We start from the raw sequence: 10,438 nt of genomic DNA on the forward strand, positions 1-10,438 counted from the left end.
CTCCCCTTCCCCCTTCCCTTCTCTCTCGTCTCTCTCATTGAACTCTGGCCACAGGTTTCTTGTGCTGAAGAGATCTCTCTCCCGCTCCAGTGCAGCATTACCCACTTTGGCCAGAAGGTGGTGCTGCTTCCCCGTGTGTGTGCAACTACATTTATTCTGTCCACAAATCGTTGGTACAGAATGAATTCAAAAGGGAATACAGTATGGCCCTTCCTTTGCAGGACCTCACATTGAGTCACAAGCAACCAAAGAAAATAATTACAGTTCCTCAACTGGGGAATGGAATTCCGTTGAATTGGAAGGCTGCCACCTGGTCATTTTGGGCTCCTCACGCCTCTGAATCAATAGGCAAGGAAGGGAGTTGTACTGCCTGGAGTGATTGATTCTGACTACAAAGGGGAGATTGGGATGCCACTATGGAGGTAAAAAAAAGTATGCCTGAAATATAGACGATTCCTTAGGGCCCTGTGATTCAAGCCAATGGAAAACTCTAACACAATCCAGCAAACCTTCTAATGGCACAGACCCTCAAGAATGAAGGTTTGGGAGCATCCCATCAGGAAGAGAACCACAACCAGTGCCAAGGTGCTTACTAAGGCAAAGGAAAGAATGCAATGCAGAGTGGTCATCCCACCTAATGGCAGAGATTAGGACTGTAATTATAAGTATTTATTCTTCATTTTATCTTAAATTTTGTTTAAAATAAAATAAATGTTAATTTGTGTATATTTTTCTCCCCTCTTATCTCCTTGTCATCTAAAATGTACTAATAATAGCTAATTTCACATTATCGAAGTTACAGGACTGTCGGGAGAAGAGTGAACATCACCCAGACTTCACATCCTCCTCTGGGGAAAGGGTAAGCACATTTTCAGTTGTAACGTAGGATAATTGTATCGTGTTAAGTGGTTTTATTGGAGACTAAGTTTGTTTAAGGAGATGTATGTGGGTGCCAGGTTGACTAGATGTGAGCTGTGATCAGTTTGGTGTTAATTTGACTAGCCTTGAATACCTACATATTCAATCAGTTCACTTTATGTAAAGGAGATTTTCCTGATCCAACCAGCTGAAAGGCCGGACGGAGGCTTCCCCGAGGAAGAAATTCCACCTGTGGACTGCAGTGTTGGCTCCCACCTGTTTCCATCCAGCCTTACCTTCTTTGCAGCCTGAAATACAGATCCCAGACTTGCCTCCTCCCTCACCCCATCCCCAATCATATAAGCCAATTTCTCACCATAAAACTTGAGGGATGGATAGGTAGATGATAGATAAGAAAAATATGCTACTGGTTGTTTGTTTCCCTGGAACTCTGATAGCACAAAAGATACCTGAGATGGACTGAGAAAATCTTGCAGCCCTTGAGACTCAGAGCTTGTTTTTGATCCAAAGGGATCAATGAACACATTCAACAGACATAGTCCCCAAAATTCCTGAGTATGTCCCATGAGTTCAAAAGATTATTTTAACAGAGGAGTCAGCTGGGTAAGTCAGGGTAACACTCCTAGAATAGTGTTCTTTCAGGGCATGCCTGCAGATATGTTAGTCCTTTCATGTTTATTAAACTACTAGAGGCCTGGTGCACAAAATTCATGCACTGGGTGTCCCTCAGCCCGGCCTGCACCCTCTCCCAATCCGGGACCCCTTGGGAGATGTTGGAGAGCCAGTTTCGGCCCTATCCCTGCAGGCCAGGCCAAGGGACCGCCCCCGCCCCCCCACTTCCCTCTGAGATTCATCCGTCTGTTCCATGTTGCCATGCCTGTGGTTTCTGCTCCTGCATTGAGCGTCTGCCCCCTGGTGGTCAGTGCACGTCATAGCTACTCATCGGCCAGCCACTTAGGCTTTTATATATACAGTAGGTCCTCGGGTTACATCAGACATCCGTTCCTACAGTGCAACGTAACGCAATTTTTGCCGTAAGTCAGAACCCTACATAAGCACCTACATCACTCACACGGAACACATACACTGCAGTAATGAAGCAAAACAGTAAAAAAAAAAAAATTTTAAAGAAAGATTAATTCCTGACCTTTACTTGTGGTAAATAATGAAAACAAAGCACATATGTACATACGTTGAGATGATGGAACTTTTTTTTATAAATACTGTAAATGGGAGATGGTGACATAACCATGAAATGACTTACGTTGAGTCTGACGTAACCCTAGGACTGCCTGTATAGATGCCCAGGATAGGCAAATTCATAGAGAGAGATTAGTGATTTCCAGGGACTAGGGGGAAGGAGTAATGGATCTGACTGCAAATAGGAACAAGGTTTCTTTTGGGGAGTGAAAATGTTCTGGAATTAGTGGTGATGGCTGCACAACTCTTTGAATATACTAAAAACCACTGAACTGTAAACCACCACCAAGTATAGGACATTCCACAGTTCAGTAGGGGCTCAGTACCTAGTGATGAATTAGTCCTCTCCATCACCTCAAACCAGGATCAGACCGGTCTGAGAGTCTGGAGACCAAGTTCTATATTCCAATTGTTCCAAACATCCATGTGACATTGTTTCTTTCCCTGTCTGGTCCTTAATTTCTTTCTACATAAAATGGGGTAATTTCAGGAGACTGACTCCCAGAATTCTTTATTCTTGCAGTGTCTTGATCATTGTTTTCCAATTTCAAAGCACTTACGATGTCATTTGATCCCAATAACTACTCTTTAAGGTGGACTGGTATTATCCCCATTTTACAAATGAGCCTCAGAGAGGTCAAATGACTTGTCTAAATTCACACATTAATTGCTGGAGCTGAGACTCAACCCCAGGACTTCCGATTTTAGATCTTGTGTTCACACACGCTACCACTCTATTTTGCATGATTGGCCTCTCTAGAAAGCCCAAGACAGCAATTCCAGCAGCTCACCACTTTCTTAAGAGCCCTGACAGGTTTTGCTCAGTGGTTAGTGTTGGCCCATGGACCAAAGGGTCGCTGGTTCGATTCCGGTTCCAGTGCACATAATTTGGTTGCAAGTTCGATCCAGTTGAGGTGTATGTGGGAGGCAACCAGTCTTGTGTCTCTCTCATATTGATGTTTCGCTCTCCCCCCTCCTCCTCCCTCCCTCCCACTGTCTCTAAAAATAAATGGAATATCCTAGGGTAAGGACAAAAATATTTAAAACCTAATGTATATGTCTGCTCTAACCCATTAGAACATGCATGCCATGAAAGCACAGAATTTGCCTATTGTGTTCTCCTGTGTGAATAGCATCCTAGGCCCAAGTACACAAGGACGCAGTAAAACCTTTTTGAGTAACTGACAACAGAAATGAGTACAAAGTACCTCTGCTCTCTAACACCTCCGCCCAGAATCCCAACAGTTTAGGGTCAGGAATGGCAGACACTCTTACAAAGTGTCTCAGTACTACTGACTTGTCCAGGTAAGTTGGGGCAGGAGCCCCCAAGTGGGACAACCAGGTTAACCCGAGTCAAGATCCACTCAGGATCCATCAAAAGAGTTTCCATCTTTCTGAAGACCCCCAGCTTTTCCATTTTGGAATGGCCAGAGCAGGACTTAGCTAGTAGACAATCTTGGTCTCAGGGAAGCGTAGAATGAGGCATGTGATGGATATGAACTTTGGCCAAAGGCTCTAAACCAAGCTCCTCTAGGTCCAGTACAGCAGCTACAAACTGCCATCCTGGACCTGGAAACTGAACCTGGAGCTGGAAATTGGGACGGCAACATGTATTATACTGAAGATCCAAAATGCAGCTCACCTGGCCATCTCTACCAAGGGACCGAAGAAGCCTTGTGGGTGAGTGCTGCTGTTTAGTTTTCTGCCACTTAAGGGGCCAACCCTAGGCCCTACAACTAAAACTTGATTCAGACCAATCAGTACCTCTCTGCCTGGTCTTATCTCTTGAGCCCCCATCCTACTCCACCCTAGATACCATCCACCCCACACATGTATGGCACCACTGCATCTGACCAACCCCTTTAACCCCAATGGATGCCAAACAGCTCAGAAGTGCATCAATCAACCTTTAATGTCCAAAAGAGGCATGGATGCAGAGCATAGGAGATGTGGCAGGGTCTCAGCCCCAACTCCAGAAATGAGGGAGATGAACACAAACCGGACATTTCCAGCTGGCCACACAAGTCTGGGAGGACAGGGGGAAACACAGATTTGAACATTCATAAAAGGGTTTGGTACAGGGAACTCACTCATCATCCCAATTCCCACCCTCCCCTGTCAGCATCAGAAAGCTCAGCAAACACTAAAGACTTGGAGAGGGGATATTCTCCTGCCTTCCCACCAGCCCCAAGGATGGAGTTGGAAAAAAAAAAAAGTGAGCTAGACCCAAACCCCACCAGTGTCAACCATACACAAGAGTTTTAAATGCAATTTACAAGAATCAGCAGCTCAGTCAGCAATGACTCCCCCCACCAATATCCCACCCCACCTCTATTTGATCAACAGACAAGGTTTCCCAGCACTCTCCTTGGAATCTCCTCCCACTAATGACCCTGCTCCATCTCCTGATCCCTGGCTTCATTATTGCAAACTTCTTCCCAAGCCTCTCACAGCCCTTATCACTTCCATCCCTACCACCCACAAGAGGTAAGATGACAGCATGGTCAACTCATTGTGGGCTATCCTCCTGAAACCTTCCTGGGAGCACACAGCCACAGCGCAGTGTCTGGGCAAGGTGGCTAAGGGTGGGTTGGGGTGGGTGGGGGGTTTACATCTGTCTTCACCTCCCAAAAAATTTTTAACATAAAGGCCCACTTAGAACTAACTGTGTACCCTAACTACCCATATACCCTAGAGATTCCATACCATCCTGCCCTTCCCTCCCCTCTACCCCAAACCAAGACACACACACGCACACGCACACACTGACAAACACACATATACACAGAGGAGACATTGATTTGGTTTGACTGCTAAGACCTAACTAAGGAACTACAGTCACCAGAAATTCCCTTGCCAGCCAACTAACAGGGGCTGCTCTAAGAGAACTCTAGAGGAATGAGAAAACTGAGGGCTGAGCAGGGAGCAGAAAGAAGTAGAGAAGAATAAAAAGAGGAAAAAAAAAATCAAGCTAATCCTACCTCCAACATCCTTCTAGCATGGGCTCTGACAGAAGGAAAGATAATCCACAAAGACACAGCCCTTACTTAGAAACTTTTCTGACAAAGACAGCAAGACAAATTTGCTCCCCACTCCCACACACCACAGACAAACACGTCTCAGGGCCCCTTAAAGAACCCACCCCCCTAACCGCACACTCTGCCCCAAGCCGTGGAATCACAGTTCAGTGGAATAGTCTCCCTGGTACTAGATCAATCCCCCTCCCCTCCTTCCTATTCCTCTCTCCTCGCTGATTCTAACACTGTCCCCCTACAGCCTCCACCACCAGGAAGAGGCAGCTGCAGTTTTAGTTCCACCTCCAGAAACGGACTTCCTTTCCCCAGCCCTCCTAGTTTTACAGGCTTTACTGAGGGCTTAGTTTATAAAGAGAGAGAAAGAGAAAAGGAAGGGGTGGGAGAGATTTCCTAGTGCAATACAACAACAACAAAAAATTTTAAGTTTTGAAAATAAATGTAAAGCAGCCTTCTTCCCCAGGCAACTAAACAGAAAGAAGTTTGGTTTTGTTTACTGCGACATACACATGAAATCGAGTATACAGTCCATGCAGTAGCACAGCCATTGGAGAGGACATCCTGATGCTGGCCCCAGTGCAAAATAGTCCCAGCAACGCCGTCTGCTTGCCATCGCCGCCGCCACTGACACCTTCTCTGCAGCCACCTAGCCTGACTTGAAGAGGAGGATTGCAACTTGACCCAAGTAAAAATAGATGAAGTGCTTTGTCTCGTGTGTAACGTAGCTGCCAAAATTTCGGCCCACAATACAATGCCAGGTAGGGTTGTATTTCTTGTCAAATTCCTAAAAGAAAAATAAAAGGTAGAGAAGAAAGGTGATTAGACAGCTGGAGGATGAGAAATCAGAATGGGAGTCTGGTCAGTTTAGTTATCAACCCCCACCCACCGCCTCAGCTCCCAGAACCTCAGGAGCTCAGGTTCTAAAACTGGCTAGGACACTCCTTCCCTCATTAATAGTGTAACACCACAAAGGCTCCACTATTTCTCACTAGCACTTTACACCCTGATCATCTCCTCCCCCTAGCTACCCTATTCAACAGCCCACCCTGTGACTCTTCAGCAAGGGAATCAGAGAAGCCAGTGGCACAAAGGACCACTCCAGTGTCACACAGCACGAATAAAACGGAGGGCAAGCCTTGCTGAGTTGCCACCCTCATTACTAACCCAGTATTTCCAAATGCCAAAAACCAAAACACCAGAACAAAATGGGGACCAAACGCCAGGAAGCAGTTCTGTGTGGGTCAACATTAAAGGCATTCCCTGTACACCAGGCAGTGTGTACGCTGTAATAGAACCAGGACCTCAGCATGAGATCAAGACAATTCCCTCATTTCTCTCAGGGACACAAGTTCAGTATCAAAGCCACTTAGGAAATCCTTGTGACCTAATCATAGACAGCTCCCTGCCACCCTGTGGGTACAGTAGGAAACCAATGGCTCAGTTCTAAATGCATCCTTCCATAGCTACGAAAACGCAATAGCCCTCCACCATTGGCCCAGCAATGCTGCCAACCCTGGGACTCAACATCCACAACTCCACCAAATGACTCCAAAGATATTAAGGAACAGTGGAAAGGGCATGCATCACCAAACTCAGCTTTAATCCTGACTCAAGACTGTAACATAAGAGAGCCATAGTTATTTTCCTAGGTCTCATTTTCCCCATCAGCAAAATAAGAAAGCTAGACCAGTTATATCTAAGGATTCTTCTGGCTTTCAGAGTCTCTGATCCTGGATTCTCTTCAGAACAAGGCTATCCCTCAGCAAGCAGCTGGCATGCCGAAGAGCCTTGCTGGTTCCACATACAGAGAACCTTGCAGTCTCTTCTCATCTCACCCATCTAGGTAAAAAAGAGAGTTCTGGACACCCTACTACCTCTATAGACCAGAATGCCACTACTTTTAGGCATCCTCTTAGGATACCAGAGCTCAGAATATCAAATACTAGGATTATGCCACCAATGGATATGGATCCTGACTAGGAATCAGGGCCTGTGTATCACTTCTAGCTCCTAAATATTCAACCATTCTCTCAGGAATTTTTCAGGGACTAAACCCATTGTCCCAATATTGCTCATCCACTAAAAAAATATATATATATTAAGCCCACCCTTTTCTTAAGAAGGTGGGCAAGAAGAACAATCCTTTTTAGTGTTTGTGTGTTTCTCAAGTCCTTTTTCAGAGAAAGAAAAGGAAGCTTCCTACATGAGGATTATTATAGGGATATACCACTTTAAATGATGAGTTCCCTGAAAACTTGTATACAATCTTATATTATCCATTCATATATTCTTTTATTTTTTTATTTTATTGACTTTTTTTCAGAGAGGAAGAGAGAGGGATAAAGAGTTAGCAACATTGATGAGAGAGTAACATCAATCAGCTGCCTCCTGCATACCTCCAACTGGGGATTGTGCCCGCAACCAAGGTACATGCCCTTGACCGGAATCAAACCTGGGACCTTTCAGTTCGCAGGCCGACACTCTATCCACTGAGCCAAACCGGTTAGGGCCCATTCATATATTCTTGATGTTCATTATGAATAGTTCTGAATTGGACTAGTTATATTTAATCCTGAAGCTTCTCTCCCCAATCCCTTGCAGTGACATAATTATCTGTAAATACACACACACACCCCCAACAGAGTTCCTATTAAAAATACCTAAGATAAATTATTTGGCATTAATAATCACTCTCTAATTTGTCTGCTTTGTAAGTTCCTAGGGTTTTGTTTGCATGGAGTATAGCTGTTTTCCTATGTCCCAAGCTCCGGCCCTCTGTGGGGTACAGTTCAGTTGCCAGTCCCCACCCCTGGACACCAGCCACAGCTCTCCCAATGCACCTTCTTGATATAGGCAGCAATGTCCTTCTCTATGTTGTACTTCTCCATAGCCTGCGTGGCGCAGTCAACGGCATCCTGTTGCATGTCCTCAGACATGTCTGCATTCTTGATCACGGCCTTCCGGTCAGACATCGTGACACTGCAGAAGAAGCAAAGATGTTAGGCTAACCAACCCCATGACTCTGGACAGTAAGTATTAGCAACTGGGTGTGGGGCCTCAGTGGGAGAGGGGAGCACAGAGGGTAAGAACAACAGAAAGCACAAGACCAGAGGCAATAGAAGGAGCATGTAAGCTTTTAACTGAGATATGGCCTCCAAGCCTGGGAAATACAAGATAAATAGTAACAAAGATATAAGCCATCAGTTTTTATCATATATAAAGAGGATTTTCCAAATCTAAATTTATCTATTTCTGATATTTTGAATAGCACCAATAGCCAAAACACTATATCATCTGCTGTGTCCCTGGGCAAATTACTTAACTTTTGTATTTTCATGCCATTACTGTGGGGCCGTTATCCGGAGGGTAAACCAGGTGGCATAACACCTGAAGACAATAAACCCTTAATTTAATGACCATTATTACATCATTGGTATCACAGTAGAAAGAAGACAAGACTAGGAATTTTAGCAACAAGGGTAGCAACAGCTAAGTATCAGGGGGTTGTTATAAGGCTTAATTAAAATTACACAAGAACATCTGCTAACAAAAAACAGTCTACGTACAGGTAATCCCATTGGCTAGATTTAGCCAGTCACCTTTTTTTGTAAATCGTTTTAGAGGAACACACCACAATGACAGAGATGAGTAGTTGCAAAAGACCGTATGGCCTATAAAGCCTACAATGTTTACTATCTGGCCCTTCACAGAAAATGTTGCCAACATCCAAGGCTATCAATGGCCCATGGTGATAACAAAAGGTGAAGAATTATTTTAACACCCCCTTTTCATAGCTCTGATATCTAAACCAGGGATTCATCCTATAGCAACATAAAGAGTTCTGGGGTAGGCCTTGCATGGTCCCTTCCTAGGATGACAGGAATCCCAGGAGGGCTGGCTAAAACCTGCCAAGCAGTCTGTAGCATGTGAGGGTGCTTTTCAAGAATAAAGGAGATGAGTTGCAAAATCCTATCCTCTGTCCTTGGCCACAGTTGTCACACAGAGCAGTAACAATCCACCCCTCCCCCTCAAGTCCCACTCCCCAAAATACCACTCTGTGGGTCCAGTACAGTGGACAAAAAATGCTGTCATTCCAGCCCTGTCTGATACAAGGCTACACAGGATACTGCATGCTCAAAGAGATCCCTGGTATCGTTCCAGGCTACCCTGATCTCTGAATACACTAACATGTGGGCTGGGTAGGCTGAAAGGGAAACAATTCACAACTACTCCTTTAGCCTGTGTCAGATGCAAAAAAATACATGCAAGGCAGCTGCCAGCTAGGCACCCTTAACTGAATCCACAGCACCTGTCTGGCACTATCCATCTAAACTGGGCTGGTTCTCCTTCAGCAGAGGCTGGCAGAGCTAAGGGTTAGTGGATGAGCACCCTCTGTCCCCTCTGTCCCCTCTGAGCACTACCTATATGACCTTGGGCAATTCAACATAGTCGTTTTAAAAACCAGTGATTTTTAAATAAATGAGGCAACTTCGTGAGTTTGAGCAAAGGTACTAGAGCAGCACAGGGAGGATGTCTCTTTGTACGTATTGTCTGGAAAACTAGTGTCGCCTGGTACCCTATCCCAGCTCCCCACTCAGAAGGGGGCACAGCTCATACACTCCGACTGGGGGTGGGGCCAGGTGCCCCGCGGCAAAGCTCAAGTACCAAAGGAGCACCCCTTCCCAGCAAGCTCACCTTGCTCCGCTGCCTCATCCCCAAAGTGTGCAAAGGAACAACTTTATCACAGTAATTAAAGCCACCTTACCCTCCAGGAGGGAGCCTGCAGTTACATAACGTCGGTCTTGTGACTACAATGCCACGATTCTTCACCCCTGGCCCCCCAGGCGGCTGAGAGGTGAGGCCTAGCCCCTGTCCGAGGTGCCAGTGGGAAAGGGATCCGGAGAGGCCGGCCGAGCCCCTCCTTCCGGGGGGAAACAGCCAGGCCCTGGGGCTCCAGACAGAAAGATAACCGGGGGGCCCAGGCCAGCCGCCTCGGTCACGAGCCAGGAACGCCTCTGAAGGCGAAGAGCGCTCCCCCCAGCAGCTCCCATCCTCTGTCCTCGGTTCTGCGACGAAGAAAGCTAAGCCCCGGAGAGACTGGAACCGCGCTCCCCAACACACACGCGCGCTAGTGTTCCCTCCTTCAGACCCCCAAGGGGGCCCTGTCCCTCCACCCTCCCACCCCCGGAAGGCCAGCACCAGGTGAAGGAGAGGCACCCTTCGTCCCGCCGGCCTGAGCGGTGTGAGGGTGACTGGGGTTCTTCGCCGCAGGAAGGGCGCCCCAGAGAGTGGCGGTGGCGGTGGTGGTGGCGGCGGCGGCGGCGACG

General features: G+C 46.5%; 1 protein-coding gene across 1 annotated transcript; it reads right to left on the reverse strand.

The window, feature by feature from the left end:
• Window positions 1-3,973: 3,973 nt before the first annotated feature.
• DYNLL2 (dynein, light chain, LC8-type 2) lies at window positions 3,974-8,123 on the reverse strand. The gene is made up of 2 exons (XM_006756211.2): window positions 7,952-8,123; window positions 3,974-5,895 (listed from the first exon to the last, which is right to left on the reverse strand). Exons 1-2 carry the CDS (start codon window positions 8,081-8,083, stop codon window positions 5,758-5,760), a joined length of 270 nt encoding a protein of 89 aa, XP_006756274.1. The 5' UTR covers window positions 8,084-8,123; the 3' UTR covers window positions 3,974-5,757.
• Between the last annotated feature and the right edge of the window lie 2,315 nt (window positions 8,124-10,438).

The sequence above is a fragment of the Myotis davidii genome, unplaced genomic scaffold (genome assembly GCF_000327345.1).
Source record: "Myotis davidii unplaced genomic scaffold, ASM32734v1 scaffold993, whole genome shotgun sequence".
NCBI lineage: Eukaryota > Metazoa > Chordata > Mammalia > Chiroptera > Vespertilionidae > Myotis > Myotis davidii.

What these genes read in the sequence shown, in the direction of transcription:
- DYNLL2 (XM_006756211.2), bottom strand. Translation starts at nt 8,083, where the DNA reads ATGTCTGACCGGAAGGCCGTGATCAAGAATGCAGACATGTCTGAGGAC. An exon ending in TTGCTGCCTATATCAAGAAG is followed by an intron (nt 5,896 to 7,951) that starts GTGCATTGGGAG and finishes TTTTTCTTTTAG; the next exon opens with GAATTTGACAAGAAATACAA.